Here is a 19,046-nt window from a genome sequence, read left to right as displayed (position 1 = left end):
AATGAAATTCATGTCTAGTGCTGGGTCCCAGCCCCAAGGTAACTCATTATATATACGCAAATTTCAAAATCAGGAAAGAAAAAAAATTCCCAAATCCAAAATACTTATGGTTCCAGGTATTTTTGATAAAGGATATTCAACCTGTATTGCATGTTCTTGAGGCCATTTAGTGAATTTCATTCATATGTGTTTGTATATGTAAAATTAACTTTTTTTTTTGCTATGGAAAAATACACATAACATAAAGCTGACCATTTCAACCTTTGTTTCTCCCTCTTCTTTTTTTTTTTTTTTTTGTTTGTGCTGCTGAGGATCAAACCCAGGACTGGTACATGCTAGGCCATTTTAAGCATTTTTAAGTGCATAGTTCAGCATTATGAAGGGCATTCAAATTACTGTGCAACCATCACCACCATTTACCCCAGAATTTTCCCAAACTCCCAATGTTTTTTTAAATTTTCTGTAAGACACTCTATACTCACCCGCAGATTTCTACTAGGCTTTTCAGGCTTAGTAGCATAGCAATATTATTTCAATATTATTTCTATCAACAAAGCACGTCAGGAGCTATGAGTATCATATAATAGGGAATTCTGGTTAACTGAACTGCCAGGCTCACTATGGCTTAACAGTCTGTGGCATTCAACTTTCTGTTAGATATCTTTATAAAGTGCACTTGTCCTTGTAGGTGAGTTCTAACGAACAAAGCAGAATCATTAATGCATCACAGTATTGGGCTTTGGTGATGGGTGGGAATTTACAGAGTTGTGTGAAAAGACACATGAAATAACACGAGGGGTGGATTTAGGAGATCACTTTGAGCTTGCCACCTTATGTCTCAAAAGCAGAATATAATTTTTTTAATTGAATTAAGTGCATGTTCAAAAGCCATCATGAAATTTGGTGCTAGGCATAATCTGATCAAATCCCGACCCAATGTAGGAAGCTAATTGGCCTGGATGTTCTATTAGCATGAAACTTAATATACTTTGAATACTAATTCTAAAGAACAATTTAACTCAATATTCACCCAGTCATGTGCTTAACAGACCTCTATGTAGCCCATTCTGACCATCAGCCTGGCACTCTGTTAAGCATGGGTAGGAGGATACAAATGACAAGAGACCCTCTGGCTTTCTACACATATTATTTTAATGTGTTAAATACCTTGCAGAAAGTGTTATAGGACCAACTTATTCTGCCTCAAAAATTCTAGTTTCAAAATCTGAATATCTAATTTGGATCTGACCACCTGAACATAACAAATTTTTCACTTTCAAAATCCCACCTGGCCATCCCTCCCTGGTGGTTTTACACTCACCTCTTCCAGAAGCCTTTGTTTGAGCTCTCGCTCTGTCTCCAGCTTCTGCTGCAAGCTGCGGGCATTCATTTCAAGCATGGCATGCTTCTTCTCCAGGTCATTGAGCTGGGCATTGGGAAAAATTGGCCATGGTGCCACATTTGGGAATGTTAAATGCTAACAACTTTATTAAATGTCCACAAACCTTCACTAGAAAGGATGATCAAGTTCTAAAGGTCAAGACATAAATGTTGTTTTTGAAAAAACAAAAGTCCACATGACAGGTAAGTGTCCCATATGAGGAAAGGAATCATTTCTAAGGGATGGGACGTAAGTATGGCTGTGACAAGTTCTAAGAGGCTGACTGCTCACAAATGTGTTGGCCTGACATGTTTGGCTGAATTTAATTAAATAATCACATGCTGAGTGCTTACTATGTGCATGGCATTACAGTTTCCACACTGAGAAGATGGTCAAGCTCTCCAAGGACCTTGAATCAGGTCAGGAAGGCAGAGGGGGGCCCATAACAAACTAACATGCACACAGACAATGACCGTGTTGTCAGAAGAAAGTCTGATAAGAGAGGTATGGAAAAGAGAAGTCCATCCCAAATTTGATCAAGCAAACATGGTATTGGGATGTCTGGAGCTTCAAACAACAGGTAGGACTTTCCTAAAGAATACTTCAAGAACAGCCAACCAGAAAAAAATATTCAAGTTAAACATAAATATCTCCAAATGACAAATGTATTTTTCCCATGCTTAAAAAAGCATGGTACGCCAGTCTCTAGGACTCAGAAGTGACAAGCTATAGCCTTGAGTCTAATAATTCTGTTTCTATGAATTTCCAGTAAGAAAATAATCACGGATGTCTGTAAAGATTTATGTTCATCACACTGTTATTTATATGGCAAAAAATTGGAAGAAGCCCAAATTTCCACTAGAAGAGGAAATGCTTAAATTAGGTGCCAGCATACAATTTTATTTTCTCAGAATTACATGTTCAAAGAACATTTAATAGCTCAGGAAAAGCCTCCAGTTATGTGATTTTTTTTTTAAAGATGTAAAACCATATATATAGTAAGAACACAAATTTATTAAAAAAATGTGTGTGTGTGTGTCTTTGTACATAAACAAATACAAATAAATTCACCAATATAACACAGTGGTGAGTTACCAGTTTTTCTTTTACACGTCTGTGGTTTCTATGTTTTCCACAATGACCTTAAGTAATTACTTTTATAGACATGAAATAACAAACGAAGATTGCTACTTCACGTCTGTACATGTGAGTGTATGTACACATAGTTTCTCTGATCTTCATTGTTGTCATTGCAACACTGGAGCACCTATTCTACATCTCTTTCAAGACTTAGAGGAAATCTGCAAAACACTGTGCATCACTTTGTAGATACACTGCAAAATGACCCATGGGCAGAATACATGTATCTCTAATCTGAAATATTGAAGACTGGCATGATTAGACCCTGATATGATTTGAATGCATCCTCCAAGAGTTCTTGTGTTGGACACCTGAGCCAGATGAGGTCATGAGGATGAGGACTCCTGTGAGTCTTCAAGAGAAGAGGAACTCAGGCTAGAAATCGCGCTGTCTCACCATGGGATGTCCTCCACCATGCTATGATGAAGCAAGGAAGCCCTCATCAGATGCTGATCCCAAGCTTTTGACTTTGTCAGCCTCCAGAACTATGAGCCAAAAAAAGACTATTCTTTATGAAATTTCTAGGCTCAGGAATTTTGTTACAGTGACAGAAAATGAACTCATATAGACTTATTGTGTTCCTGAACTTGGAATATGAGAGGTGATGCCTCCAACTGCAGCAATCAAATCAGCACAGTAATCGTCACTGTGCCCTTCCTGAGAACGCTCAAGATTAGGTCCACAAAGTCTTCTAGAAATAAGATGCCAGAAAAGAAGAGAGTTGTGCACCCAGATCAAAATTTGGATTTCTGGGACCCAGACAGGTAGAGAATAATTATCACTAGTCAACCATGGTAACCCAGTACCCACCACACCTACCTACCGGTGCTATGGCCACCCGAGGATGTCCCACAGTGAATCATAACTGACATTTTTTGAGTGAGTGAATGAATGCTTACAAAAAATGTTTACCATGGAGTGCGTTCAAATTTGTGTGAAGCATGCCTTTAAAAGAAGGAAACAAAAATGGTTTCCTAAAAGGCAGAAGGATGGGTGCTGACCTTGTCAGAGAGGCTTTCAGCTTTCAGCTTCTGTTCTTTGAGAGCCTGCTGCAGAGCAAGAATCTCAGCTTTGTGCTCCTTCACTGCCAGTTCCACCACCTGGCGAGACTCCGTGATCCGCTGATCAGCTCTTGCCCTGCCAGGAAAACACAGGCCTGCTCTTAGGAGTCCTGCTTCCACCAATCTGAAAAAAGGAGGCTGATCCATCTCTACTCTGATGAGCAACTAAACTAAACAGGTGAGACAGATTCCCAACCCTGAGTCCTACCTTCAAATTATGTCTCCTTTTCTAACAGCTTACAGAGCAAAAAAAAAGGACCCACTTCAGACTTTGGGTAAGATTTCCCTTAAGCAATAAAATTCCTGTGGGCATTTGACTTTGAAAGGCAAAGTGGGAAATGGGCTGAGTAAGGATGTGTCTAGCTAGATTGTCACACACTGCCCATGGGGATGGACGTGGACTGAGGCTCCCCTGAGGAACCATAGGGCCCAGTGGACTATGGAAGACCCCATTTGAGCAAGCATTCTCTCTTTTTAAAGCATTTGAAAAAAGGGATAAGTGTTTCGGGTGCTCATCAGGAAAAGAAACATGAATCTGGTGAATGTATACATAAATAACACTACATTTATAAAATGTATAATTTATGTATACATAAATGACACTACATTTATATAATGTAATAAAACCAGAAGTAACTGGGAAAAATCATTTCCTTTCCCCCATTTTGGGACTACGTCTTCCTACTCCTAAGCTTTGGCCCGAATACATCTCCTCCGTGGGCAAATTCCCCTTCTCTACTCTGCAAACTCAATCTTACTCAATCTTCAAGGATAAAATCAAATACCATGTTCTTCATGAAAGTGTCCCTAATTTCTCCTCTAGAAGAAATATCTCTTCCTTTTCGATCACAAATACAAATGTATTTTTCTCCTAGCTCATACCACTCTCCAGGTGATAAATATCTGAATGCACAGTTTCACCACTACTAGACTCTTAGCCTCTTGAGGACAAAGATTAAGAATTATATTTCATTCAACTAAGTATCCCACACAATACCAAAAAAGAAGGGGGGGTGGGGAGAAGGAAAAGAAAGCCAAGATCTTTTACAATTGTCCTGAAGGCAGACATGAAATGAAAGTAGGTTAATGCTAACCTTCTTAAGCATAGTCCATAATTATACCTTCCATGTGTGGCTGTGTATTTCTTGATTCTGAAACCAGATCCAGCCCCCAAATTATCTTTGAATACCCAAGAAATGGCTCAGACAGGAGCTAGACTTGAATGTGGGAAGGAAGGGGTTTGTGGAAGAATGCCTGGAACTTCTAGTGAGGAAGTAGGGAAGCCCAAAGGGTTTTGAGAGAAGCAGAAATAGGGGCTTGAAACAGTAGCTCCTCACATCAACACATACCCTGATATGCCCAAAAAGGAACTATTTCTAGCAGTTTTTCTTAAAATTTAAGGGTTCTCATCTTTTGCCTCCAATCTTTTCTAGTTCATCTGAACTTAGCATGAATTATCTACTCAACACACTTCCCGGAGTCTTCTATGGCCAAGAAAATGTGGGAGATACCAAAGTGAGTGTGATACAGTCTAGGTGATAATTATTTCTATGCATGGTTTATCCTGCTTAAGGAATCAGAGAACTATAGGAAAGTGGCATTAGCAAGGTTATGAAGAATGGATGCAATTCAGCCGTGCAGGCACGGGCTAACACTGGCCCGTGTGGTGCCTTTGTGCAAAGTAAAAAAAGGTCCTTATTCTTCAAGATAATTTCTTTCCGTCTGTAAGCTGTTACAACATACCAATTTTGTTAGAACAAAACACTTTCTGGCCATGAGCTATAAAACTGTCACAGTAACTCTTCAAATCGATGGCATCTTCACAGTGAATGGCAACCTCTGCACTATGATAGCCCCAGCAGGAAGGGAACGCTATGCTAAGCCAACTGTGGAAAAATATGCAGAAAAGCAGAGGGAAGATACTGTGCAGACTTATTACTACCATTTCTTACCAAGAAAGAGAAAAAAAAAAGAAAGGAAACACTATTCGAGTAGTGCAGTGGTTTTCATCTGGAGGAGTTTTGCTCCCACCACAGGGACACTAAGCAATGTCTGGGGTCACTCTTGGTTGTCACAACATGGGAAGAGGATTGCTACAAGTGGGTAGAGATTAGGGTTGATGCTCAAAATCCTACAATGCAGAGCCCAGTCTCCCATAACAAAGAATTATCCAGCCCAAAATGTCAGCAGTGCCTGGTTGAGGAGCCTTAGTGTAGAAGGAAGAGTATAGCAGATACACACGACCAGGATTAAAATGGTGATGGTCTTGCTATGTGGTCACTCAGTCATGACAACAAGAAACGTAATGAAAGTTTCCACAAAGACAGCACTGAGATATTTTCCTGAAGTCCCAGGTGTCTGCATAGGGCAAATGGACATCAGACACTACCACAAAATCTGGGTGATGCCATTCAAATTTTAACCAGGAACACCATCCATCCTCGTTCGCCAGAGTGTCCTGGTCTTAGGCCTGAAAGTATTGCTTTCTGGGTAAATTTTTGCTCCCAGGCAAGCTGGAACAATTGGTTGCCCTGTTCACAACTCTCAGGTAGATGTGCCCCCGGCTTTCTACAAACAGGAAGTCCCACCTGCTCTGTTTCTCAGTGTCCAGCATCCTCTGTAACTCTCGAACACGACACTCAAACTGGGACTTCTCGTCACCAAGGACACTCCTCCAAGCCTCCCATTGGCGCTCTTTTTCCAACAGCTCATCATTCAGAGCCTCTAAATCCATGACCTGTTCTTCGAGCATCGTGCACGTAGTCTTCAGAGCCTCCATCGTCTGCAAATCAGTACCACTGAGTTGTGCCTTGTATCAAATGAGGATTTTCTAGAGGTTATTTTTGCGGGGGGGTCAGATTCAAAAAAGCACAAGTTCCTAACTACAGCCTGAAATACAGTTTATCTTTTCCTTCTATAGCCCAAGAGGGCCAGATGACAGTGAATGAACAGCCATTTGTGCTCCATCTTAGAGGCAGAACCCAAAGCCAACCTGGGCTGGGAAAGTGACCGAGTTTTAAATTAAGTGGTTCACACTAACTACCCAGAGTATTTGCTTTTATTTTTAATTTTCAAAATCAAAGTTAAGAAGAACTATACACTCTAAAAAACCACGTGTAAAACCCCAAAGTCTTAGTAACAAGACCTGATTGGAAAGGAACCTGTTTACTGAACAAGGCTCAGTCTTGGAACCCTCAGGAGAAGGCACCAGGCCCTACATCTAAATCCTTCTAAGAGTCCTCCAGGGACTTCAGGACCTTGTCTCCCTCCTTACTTGTTTCTGGCTGGTGAGTTGCATCTCCCTCTCCGTGATCTCACGGCGGAGATGGTCTACTTCACTCCGCAGCTGTACTATCTCATCATTGGCACCAGAAGCCTCATCGAGTTGTTTGGACAAGTAGAAGTTTTGATTGTTGAGTTCAGCGTTGTCCTCAGTCAGCTGGTTTAGCTGTTCCTCCAGGTCTGTGATTACCTAAAAGGGGAAAGAAATCCAGTTACATAACTACCAAATTCATTGTAACCGAGGAACGCTTCTAGAAGGATGGATCTTGAGCCTACATGACGGTGGCAATCAATGTGCAGCTATTAAGCCTTGAGGCCAAATCTAAACTCCCACACCCACACAGTTTTAATGCACAGGCAGTGGGAGAAAAAGGAATGTCTCGGTTTCTCTCTAGCTCAGGGTACATCTAGAAAATGTGGCAAAACAAATCAAGGGACTGCTGCATGGATGGGGCAAGTTCAAATGAGATCGAGTTAATATCAGGGAGATAATGTAAGGGGGGTAAGTCAAGGAATGAGGAATAATAGTCTATATCACAATCATCTAATTAAGCTACACACAAACTTGACACCATCTATAGAGCATTATCACTGGAAATGATCATAGTCTTAGAAAGTAAAATAACATACTTATCAAGGAAGACTGACAGTGAAGGATACTAAGGTTATTTGAATAAAATCACAGGCAGTGAATTTAATTTCTTATAACAAAGAGAAAAAAATCTTAAGGAAAGCCAGAAATAATTCTGAAAATACAAACTGTGTATGGCACCACTTTAATGGATTTTACTGTACCAGCTAGTTCTCAGCATATGTGAAATTGTCATTTTATTGAAAGATTTAATCTGATTTTGCTAAATTATTTCCTTGCTCAGTGGCAGAATGACTTTAATTTCAGTGCATTTAGCTTTCCTATTCTCTTTGCTGAGGTTTAGTATCAGTGCCTGCAGAGAGCTTTTATATAAAATGCTTTAGAAATTTAAGGGTAATTTCCTAATAATAGTGGAAATGAGGTACACAGGCCATAAATTAAATTTTATGCAACAAAAAAGAAGTAAATTAAAAGGAAATGCCTTTAAGCCTGTGGTTATTAATTGTTTCCAATTTTCAGAACTAGAACAGACTTAGTTTATCAAATGTTACCACTGTTTCCATGACTTACTCCCTATTTCAACTCCCTTTGATTATCAATTTAAAAATAAAAATCTTCCCAGGCACATAGATTAAAAAAACATCAATTAAGTAAATTTGTTCAATGTGGCTCAGAAAATGCAGCTTTTCATCTTGTCAACTGAGCTGATGACCTTTTAATGTAGGAAGTGGTCTAGAAATTCCTAATGTACTAGTTTGACGTACACTATGAGCAACACGAGGGAATGAAGGCTACCTGGTCAGGTTCTGGGTAAAGCACCTTCTTTATCAACAGGAAGAAACAAGAATAGAAACTCTGCACCTTTGTCATTCCTAGCAAGTTATGCCTCATACTGTCCCTGTGTCACCTTTTATGTGACATGATTAAATCTCCTAAAATCAGAAACAAACAAACAATGCCTGCACCTTCAACTGATGTTCCTATATGGAGCAAATCCATTCCTTAAGATACTTTTCCTGCTAAAATGTAAATGTTTCCACTTACTACTGTGCTTCCTTCTACCTCTTCACCAAGGAAGGACAGTAAGAATGAGACAAGCCAACTTGGAAGATGTCCTGTGAAATGGATTCTAGAACCCCAAATAAGCCACCTTGAACTTGGGTAGATTGGCCTCTCCATCTGTGACATGGAAGTGAACAGTACATTTACTCTTCTGTTTTTATTTTTGGATGTTCTTGTATATTGTCCAATCCTATGCCATGCGAAATATAAGGAATAAAAATCAATGAGCAACACAGTGCTTCATTTTTTGATGCTTCATTTCTAAGACCTCTTGGGGAACATACAAACTAGAGGAAATCTGTACACATAAGAATATATCATTTATTTGCCAAAGTTATATATAAGCCTTTGGGTACCCACTTCCTTTGTTGGACTCATGGGAAAAGAACACCATTTATTATGAGCCCATTTCTGTTACCTCTTCTCTTTCTTTCAAAATTAGATAAACATGAAAAAAGTCAATGCGGTGGTGAGGTTATTACTCTCACTCCAAGAGAGATGGGCCCACTGGGGTAGGCAGAGCCCCTCCATTTCCTGCTTATCTGGTTTTCAAGGGTTTCGTGTCTCTGACCCCTATTTCTAGTTTGTGACTGATGGCTCTATATTTGGTCACTGTCTCCACTTTGCCCACTTGACAAAATCTTGTCATTACATGTCTGTGTGAAGCACCATGCAGGGATTTAAAACATTTTCAGTCCTTTGCATTTTTATAGTTCTGTCTTTCCAAGTTGAAATATTACCTTGTACCCCTGTTTCAAGTGGCCGGAGTTGTGGTCAAGTGTTATACACATCTATCAATGCACACATATATTATTGAATTTACAGATATTAAACTGATGAGACATAGGCAATAAGTTAGTGGTCTCCATGGCTAAAAAAAAAAAAAGAAGAAGATAATAAGCAATCTTTACCACTGTCTTTTGAAATAGGGATCATTTTATTCACATTTTATAGATGGGTAAGTTGGGGCAGCCAGAAGGCTAAGGGATTTTCCCCAGGGGCACAGTGCTAATAGACAACAACACTAGAATTCAAACCCAGCACCGAAACTCAAGAATCAGTGCTCTTACCCCCATAGTGTGCTGCCCTATGAAATAGGGAAAGAAGTGTTGATTCACTTTTTCAGATCTTTGAAACCTGAAATGATGGAGAGAGACATACAGGCCACCTACGTCAGGATAGCCCTTCTTGCTTTTGAACCAGGAAATATGTGACAATTCTTAGGTCTGCTTTTTGGACACAAGTATATCCACTCTAGTCTAAGAGCAAATGATCTGATCACTGACAGACTATTATGAGTCTATGAGTAAAAAAGATAAACAGAAAGGCTGATTCCATCTTAGCAGCAAAAAAAAAAAAAAAAAAAAAGAAGATAAGGCAGATAGTTTCGTAATGCAGGGGTGAGCAAAGCTTTCTAATGGACTGTTTTTGCAGATAAGACATCTTGATACAGTTCGAAGACAGAACTAGAATATAAAAAATTACCTAATTTCTGCATCCAAATGAAAAAAAAAATACCCAAGATCTGTGTTTACAGTTATCTATTGCTTTTCAAGGCTATAGTGTGAACCTTTAGGTTCTAGAAGTAGCTGCTGACCCCTCACATCTAAATGGGAGATATGGAGAGGGAAGTTGCCAGGAAAATGTCCAATGGCAAGTTAGGGGAGGAAAATTGCCAAACAATGAACATCAGGCTGAAAAGACACAGGACTGAAATCCTATTTTAATGCCTGCTTCTTTCCTGAAGGCAGTGATTTGCATATTATTTATTTTTAATCTTATAGCTGACAGATTGATTCATAATTAAAGCTGTGTCATATGTTTGCCCACCAACTCCCCTCTAAAACAGACTTAGGTAGAGTTTTAGGAGCCAGATTGAATCAAACCCTTTTTTAAATCCCTTCAAAATATAGAACTGGTTGAAAATCTTATTGAGATTGAAAATCTTACTGCTCCTAAGCTTTGAGAAAGCTGCTAATGGGGCGCTCCACTCCTATCGGGTAAGTTATTATGGGCGTTCTCACCAGTAACAAAGATGACATTTCAGAGCAGAGAAATGTCTTTGGACAGCGCCACAAAGAAAGGAGCATCCATCACACTTTTCTAAGCGTCTTTAAAGCAGCCTTGAACTTGCAAACTTATCATTGAGACCTACTGTTGAGGCCAAATGTCCTAAAGCAGTGGCTTCTAAGCTTTTTAAAACCACAAAGCCATTTTCCAAACAAAAGATTATGTTATAAGCCCAATGTGAGAAAATAATAAGAGTCACCAATGCTGCTTAGTCCTTTCCATGGGCCATGCCCTGTGCAAACACTCTGCATGCATCCTGTAATTCAGTTATTGCAGGAAATTGATGAGGGAGGTATTTCTTAATCTAACTGCTTCTGAAACTTGGAATGTATATGGGAACTAAGAAACTAGCTCTCTTAGCCTCACCCAGCTCCCAAACAGCAGTTATTGAATAGACTATGCATTGGATAATCAATGGTATATTGCAACTGAGATAGTCCAAGTTTTGGGATAATATCATATAGGTTACTAGAAGGCCTTATCTGCCTGACTTCAAAGCCCATGGTTTGGACCATGAAGCCACCCAGCTGCTCATGTGGGTGGGGCCACTTTCTTGGGTTCCCCTGCCCACTTGGAAAGGCCTCCAGAGGCTTCTGCACAGAAAACCAGAAGTAAATAAAGCAGAGGTTAAAAGTCACTGTTCCAGAAAAAGCAAATTTAGACAGTTTAAATGTTATATAAGTTAAGCAAGAAACCAAATTCATTCTACATACTGGCATTGAAACTAAACATCCAATTTTTTTAAATGGAGGTATTAAAAGAGGGTAAATAAGGAAACTTTTAAAGGTGATGGTATGTCCATTGTTTTGAGTGTTTTGGTTTCTCAGTGCATAAACATTTCATCACTCTTCAGGTTTTTTGCACACCATTTATATATTAATAAAACTACAAAAATGGATTTTTAAATTTTCTCATGCCAAAAGACTGAAAAAGTAGAAAACATAACTTTAGATAAATGGAACATGGCTACTGATTAACACATTTAAAAAATGTCCAAACTTAAGGAAAAATTAGTAATAGAAAAGAACCACAAGTTGGGTGTGGTGGCATATACCTATAATCCTAGCACAATCAGGAGGATTGTAAATTCAAGACCAGCCTGGGCTACATAGCAAGACACCATCAAGCAAGCGAGGGAGGGAGGGAAAAAAGGAAGGGAGAGAGGAAGGGAAGAAAGGGAGGGAGAGGGGGAGGAAGGAAGGAAGAAGGATCTATATTTTACTCAGTGATCATTCATAAGCATGCATGCAACACAAGCAAATAACTTTGGGGTAAAAAAAAAAAAAAAAGGTGGGTGCCAGTGGCTCACACCTGTAATCTTAGCTACTCAGGAGGCAGAGATTAAGAGGATTATGGTTCAAAGCCAGCCTGGGCAAATAGTTCTCGAGACTCTATCTTGAAAAACCCATCATAAAAAAGGGCTGGTGGAGTGGATCAAATTGTAGGCCCTGAGGTCAAGCCCCAGTACTGCAAAAAGAAAAAAAAAAAGAAAGAAACTTGAAAAACTAAGCAGAAGAGTACAGGAACAGAATGCACGGACTCCTCAAAGAAGGGAGGTGAAATAGAAGAAATGAACAGACATTCTGAGAAAAGTCCCTCCAGATGGCATCTAGAAAATACCAAAAATCTGCTGCCAGACAGAGGTGCCTCTCACATCTCACGTAGCAATTCCACTCTTGGGTACATGTTCATCAGAAATAAGTGTTTGCAGCCACCAAAGGAATCGTACAAGAATGTTCCCTAACAGCATTATTTATCATGGACACAATTGAAATGTCCATCAACAGGAGAACAGATTAGAAAAACAGTTTTATCTGTACACTGAAAGTGCTAGGCAGTAAAGAAAAAGGACAAAATTACTGACAGAGGCAACAATAAGAAACAACTTCACATACAATTTAAGTTTAAAAAAAAAGAAGTTAAGTCCAAAAGAGCACATCCTCTCTGACACTATTTATATGAAATTCAAAATTAGACAAAACTCACCTATATGCTAGAGGTCAGAGTAACAGTAATATTTTTGGGCAAAGGATGCCAGTGAGAAGGGGACATAAGGGCATCTTCTAGGGGCTAAAAACATCTGCATCTTGATCTGTATTGTAATGCACAGTTGTCTGAGATGCAAAAGTTTCACTGAGTGTACTTAACATTAGTGTCCTTTATGCACTTTACCATATGCACTCTGTACCTCCTGTAAGGGGGAAACCACAGGCCATTAGGATTATCGTCCCAGATACAGCAGCTAAAGTGCTCATTACAGATGTATCTGAGGGGGTATTTCTGAAAATTCACAGTTGCAAAAGGTATAAACAAGGACATCAGTGAGGACTAAGAAGGTAATAAATTGATGAAAAGATCAGAGAAGAGATGGAAACACGAATAAGGACAAATCCCCACCTTCTGAAAGGGGCCTATGTCAGTCCTTCTTTTCCACCAAAAATAGACTTTGCTTTTCCACTGACTGTGCCCTATTATATAACCTATGAGTGATGCTTCTCTGCTAATGGAATTTGCAACGTAAAATCACTCAAAGGAACCTAGATTTTGAGTTTGCATACTAGGAAGGCAAATTTCATCTGTCAGGAAGCTACATTTTTCTAGGTCCACGGAGGAGCTCATTAGTGGCATCACAAAACTTTCCACAGTAGAGAAGGAGGAGCAGCAGCCTTGGGGTTTGTGTTGAAGCTGGTGAGATCTAATAGTGGTTTCACTATCCCAACTCTCTTCCTCTGCCAAACAGAAGAATGGTGTTAATTTCCTTAAACCTGGCAGAAGGATATCTATGCCCCTAAAACTCCAAGTAAGTTTGTCCACATTATATGCTTCGAGCTACAAGTTCACATCAAAAATTGGTCACTGATATAAAAAGATATCCCCCTTTCCTTCTCTGTTTTAGTTTCTGGGTATTTTAGTCATCTTTGATTAATTGATACTCACAGTACAGCTGTTACGAAGGGCATCGAATTTGCGCTGGATTTCATCTCTATGTGCCTAAAAGGTAAGAAGTTAATTATAAATTTAAATAGGGTAGAATGCAATTCTACAAGCTATGGGTCAAATACGCAGAAGAGCAATTTCCCTGGAAAGCCAGGAATACTATTGCAGCAGCCCCAGTGTCTGTTTTGCAAAGGACTAATTAATCACATCATCCCCAACATTAGAAATAAGTTACAGTGGCACAGGTGCTGTGTTAGTAAGAATAGACTGTTTACAGCACACACCCAAACCCTATACAAATGCCTTTTTGCATTTATAATAATACTTTGGGACTACTGAGAGAAGAGGGGAAAAAAAAGCTATAAAGGATGAAGATTTTATTCTCCTTCATCTGTCCTAACCCCCACCCAATTCTGCAGAGATAAGTAACTTTCCCCCCAATTGATCCTTTCCAAGGCTAGTGGAGAGACACAACAAACACACACACACACACACACACACACACACACACACACACACACACCACACACGACAATAGCCAGGAAAAAGTGGAGACTTTTTTCAGATAAAAAGCAGCCTGAGAATCCAGTGTGATGGCATATGCTTAGAATCCCAGCACTTGGGAGGTTGAGGCAAGAGAATTAAGAGTCCCAGCCAGGTTAACACCAGTGGCTCACACCTGTAATCCTAGCTGTCTGGGAGGCCAGCCTGAGCAAATAGTTGACAAGACCCCAACTCCAAAACAACTAGAGAAAAAATGGACTGGAGGTGTGGCCCAAGTGATAGAATGCCTGCTTTTCAAGCACCTGGTTTGCCAGTGCCAAACCGTGAGTTCAAACCCCAGTTCTAAAAAAAAAAGTTTTGAGACCTGTCTCAAAAAAAAAGAAAAAAGGCTGTTGACATTCACAAAACCACACATTGACCCCGAAGTAAATAACTAGACTCTCTCTTGGGCCAAGCCACCTAAAACAGCAGTGTTCCTGCTAGAGTTCAGATCTTTAATGTCCCTCAATGGCCTTGTGGTTAAGGAAGCCAGACTAGGATGTAGTAGAACCTTTAAGACGTGGAGCCTAATTAGAGGATTAGGACCCAACCCCTTCCTGTATCTCTTTTTGCTTCCCAGATGCCATGAGGTAAACAGGCCTCCTCTGTCTGTCATGTGCTCCCACCATGATGTACTATGCCACCACAGGCCCAAAGCAACAGAGCCAAGTGACCATAGACTGGAACTTGGCTGAAACTGTGAGCCAAAATAAACCTTTCCTCCCTTTAAGTTGTTTATCTCAGGTATTTTGTCACAGTAACGGAAAGCTGACAACACAATTCCCATGAATTGATAAAATTTTTTTGAGTGCATGTTACATGCCTGACACTGTGGTACAATGTAGGCACTTTCATCCTGGTGAAGGAAGACAGAAAATAAGTGCATGATTACAGACCGGAACAAATGCTATGAAAGAAACAAAGGGAAAGTAAAAGAGAGTAGGGAGAGCAGACAGAAACTTACATGTGGTGGTTAAGCAGGGCTTCTCTAAAAAGGTGACATTTGAACTAAAACCTACAGGGTAATAAGAAGCCAGGCATGCAAAGAACAGAGAGGGCAGAGGTAGTGACACAGAGGAAGACCCTGGTACAAGAAAGGCTTTGGTGTATTAGACAAACAAAACAGGGCTGAATGGTTACAGCAGTGTCCTTAAAACTTCAGACTGCTGCCCAATAACTAAGCATGACAAAAGGAGACTGTTTGTTTGGGTTTTGTTGGTGGTGATGTTGTTGTTGTATTCCCCATGAAACAGAATAAATAGAAAACATCAGAGTGTGCCTTGGGTAGAAAAGGTGAGCATTGTCTCAGGAGGCTTTTCTTTAGATACCAGAACACATCAAATTTTACTGCAAATCCTATCATCATTTTTACATAACATTAAGAAAAAAGAAGTGCTGTCAAACCACTACCTGTCCATGTCTATATATAACTATACGATGCATACTGATTCCAGAGACCCCAGAATCAGTGAAACTCAGTATACAGTTAGCCATGTGTACCTGTGGGCTCTGCATCCACGGATTCAACCAACTGTGGATAGAAAATATTCAGGAAAAAAATGTGCTGTTCCTTATTTCCTAAATAAAACAATGGAACAACTGTTTCCTTAGCATTTCAATGTAGTATAAGTAATTTGGAGGTGCTTTGACATATACAGGAGGATGTGCATAGGTTCTATGCAAACACTTTATCTAAGGATTGACATCTGCAGATTTTGTTTATCAAGATTCCTGGAAATGATCCCCTGCGGATAACGAGGGATGACTGTATTTTCTGGCTTGTGTTAGATTGCAAGTAAAATGTATTTTTGAAACAGCACACAGCAAAAGGGGGAAACCAACCTGAGGTGATGACAAAGAGGCAGGCAGGGAGCAAAACTCTTGAAGAGTTTGGGCTCATTCAAAATGCCATAAGTTGGAGACCAGGGGAGGGTTTTAGGAGGAGTAAGTGAGTAATCTGGTCAGTGTTTTAAGATTGTGTGGATGCTGTAGGGAGAACACCTCAAAATAGAACAAAGGTACAAGGGGGCAGGAAAAACACTGAAGAGGTCAGTGCTGTCATTCAAGCAAGATGTGACAGTGGCTTAGAGTAGGACAGTAGCAGAAAACAGACAGGTAGACAGAACCAAGATCTCTTCTGCAAGCACAACTAAAGGGAATAATGTTTAGCTGTGAGGGTAAAGAGAAAAGAGGAGTTAAGGTCCACGTGATAAGTGTTAGTCCACAGGGTGGTGCTATTGGGAGGTGTTGTGGACTTTTAGGTACAGGGCCTAGAAGGCTTTAGGTCATTGGGGACATGCCCTTGAAGGGGACTGTGGGACCAGGCTCCCTCCTCTTCTGCCATCATTGCCTTCTGGTCATGAGCGAAACAATTTTGCCCCGCCACACACCCCTTCTGTGTCCAAACCAAAGGGGCCATGGGACTGGAACCTCCAAACTGTAAGGCAAAATAAGCTGCTTCTCTTTGTGTCAGGCGTTTTATTACAATGAAAGACTCTCTAGTTTGATGGGGTAAGAATAACATAGTGTTTATTGTTTGCAGGCCATTATGGTCTGCTCAAATTTGCCCCCACAGAGCAAAAGCAGACATGCACAATATGCAAATGGGTGTGGCTGTGTGTTCCAATAAAGCTTTATTCACACAAAACAGGTGAGAGGATGAAGTGGGTCTACTAGCTGTACTTTACCAATCCCTGCTCTAAATAACTGTTTGGTATGAAATGTCTCAAGAACAAACTGGAAGCTGAGGGCAGAATCAACTCCCTCAAAGCATAAGCAGTGATCATAAAAAAGCTGCCTGCCCAGACATGGGAACAGAAACTCCGTTCCCCTTTCTTATAATGTTCTACTTTCCCATTAATAGCAAAGTTTCTAAATAACTCTATGCCATTAAAAACTCATTTAACTGTCCCACTGGAATCTGAAGTTTCAACCACTAATACTGATTCATTTCTTTAAGAGGTGCTTAAACTGCTTTTGCAGTTCCTTATTTGGGCCTATGAATGAAATAAAAACAAGAGCCAAGCTTGGCATCTCTGTCTCTATTTTGTACCTGTTGTCCTTTGCTCTGACCCACTCTCTCCTTGGAATCAAGGAAGAACAGGAATGATCAGTCCATTGTCATAAAACTACCCCTAAGGAACAGCAGAGTCTTACAGAACAGACTACCTCCTCCCAGCCCAAAAGAGGAGAATTACCCCTAGTGAGGTGATAGGGAACCCGACTGGTCCCCTCAAGTGACAACAGTGATAACTTCTCCAGACCCTTGAAGAACAAGAATTGAGATAATGATCAACCAAGCCACATCTGTGGCGAGGACTTGTTTAACTATGCATACCTTTGTCCCCTGTCCTAATTCTTTGACTATTTAAAGCTAAATCTCATCTGTGTACCCGGAAGATGGCTGAAGATGAGCTGCGTGCTTACCCAGCCTCTTCCCACCGCGTGGCCCGAGCCATGTAACAAACCTCCTTTCTCTATCTTCGTCATGTCTTTATTTGACATATACAGGCAAAAGGACAGACATGGCATGTGGAATTCCAGGAGTTTCAGCCTTGTGTCCAAAACTCTGGTTTCATTTCCATTAAAATTAACCATTATGGGGCCTTTGGATGATCTGGCCACATCAAATGGCAATCCTCTCTGAAGGTAGACTATAATGAGCTATTGTCAATTACGGCTGTTGATTTTATTATCGATTGTAAAACATAAATACAAAATATAAAACTGACCTTACTGTGGATGCTAGAAATACTAAAAGCATTTAACAGCTATTAAACTGATCTGAATAAGAAAATGCTAAGAGATATAAGATTTGCATTTCTTTAAAGCAAATTGTAAAATAAAAAGACAGGCCAAAGTTCACAAAACAGTATGTACCAGGATAATAAAGTATGTGAGATGAGCTTCAGATTCTCTCAATGAACTATTTGAATGCTAATTAGGTGCTATAAAATTATTGAGGACCCCAAAGAGTGCAAATGTTATTGCAGTGCAAAATAAAAATAAAAAATAAAAAGCAAATGCTAACACACCGAAAAACATCAAGTGATACTTTTATTATAAAAATGTCTGAACTTGGGAATCCCTGGGGATCCTCAGACACTCCTGGGAACTGCTGACCTAGGAGCTGAGTACTGAGGTAAATTGAGCAGACTACAGTCAGCCTTGCCTGAGGACCAGGGGCTCTTTGGGGGGAGTTTTTATGCTTTGATTAATTTTATGGGAAGTTACAAAAGGAAGAAAGAAAAGTGGATTACAATATGGCCTTAATGAGAGGAAAAGCCTGCAGAACTGAAAGGAAAATAGTAGATGTCTGACTAGCTTCTGGGATCCACAGTCGGGATTGTAGAACACTTGGGCTTCCATGTTCTCAGTCCTGGTGAAAAGCAGACACCAAGCAAGACTGTCACCCTGTGTGTCTTGATTTCATATCTTGGCTGTCATGCCAATAGCTTACTAATTAAATACTGGGCTTGATGTTTATGTAAAAGAATGAGAGCATACATTGATTAATGATTTTAACAAATCAAAGAGGATGGCTTTGGAATTCCATAATCACACTATGCAGGAAGAAGAATCTTTTCATTAGTGTCTTTACTTTTTGTGTTTATTCAACTAGGCACTTGACTAAATCAATAAAAGAACGTGGGGGCAGAAATATAAAGCATGTTTGCAAGGCCTTGCTGGTACACACAAGTGACACGTCATGTTTCTATCAGGTTTCAGAGTAATGCTTATGTCACATGACACATCTGTGCTATAAAGCGTGCAGACTCCAATTCTCCTCCTTACACCAAGAGATTACATGGAATCTTAAATAAGATCATGTCCAGGAAACTCTCTTTTCTACCAAAAAGCGATTTCTGCTATAATTTGACTCAGTTCTTGGTCTCTAACTTGAGTCAGTCTCTGCTTTTAAAAGCCAATTTCAATGTAAATGCAATTAACAGGATGGGTAAAGTGAGTGGGGAAAAAA

General features: G+C 40.0%; 1 protein-coding gene across 12 annotated transcripts in view; it reads right to left on the bottom strand.

Annotated features, from left to right (window-relative positions):
• The window catches only part of Cit (citron rho-interacting serine/threonine kinase), a 164,037-nt gene that overhangs the window by 29,988 nt on the left and 115,003 nt on the right, over nt 1-19,046 (bottom strand). For 6 of the 12 annotated variants that reach the window (XM_074061228.1, XM_074061229.1, XM_074061231.1 and 3 more), the window contains 5 exons: nt 13,526-13,579; nt 6,857-7,054; nt 6,171-6,391; nt 3,523-3,658; nt 1,322-1,426 (listed from right to left, as the gene is read on the bottom strand). In XM_074061228.1, coding sequence (XP_073917329.1) covers nt 1,322-1,426; nt 3,523-3,658; nt 6,171-6,391; nt 6,857-7,054; nt 13,526-13,579 — 714 coding nt within the window. The remainder of the gene's footprint in view (nt 1-1,321; nt 1,427-3,522; nt 3,659-6,170; nt 6,392-6,856; nt 7,055-13,525; nt 13,580-19,046) is intronic. The other 6 variants (XM_074061230.1, XM_074061238.1, XM_020179080.2 and 3 more) reach the window with 1 other exon arrangement.

Source organism: Castor canadensis, chromosome 18 (genome assembly GCF_047511655.1).
Source record: "Castor canadensis chromosome 18, mCasCan1.hap1v2, whole genome shotgun sequence".
Classification (NCBI taxonomy): Eukaryota; Metazoa; Chordata; class Mammalia; order Rodentia; family Castoridae; genus Castor; species Castor canadensis.
Note: the sequence above shows the minus strand (reverse complement) of the source record. Positions and strands in the feature narration are given on the sequence as shown.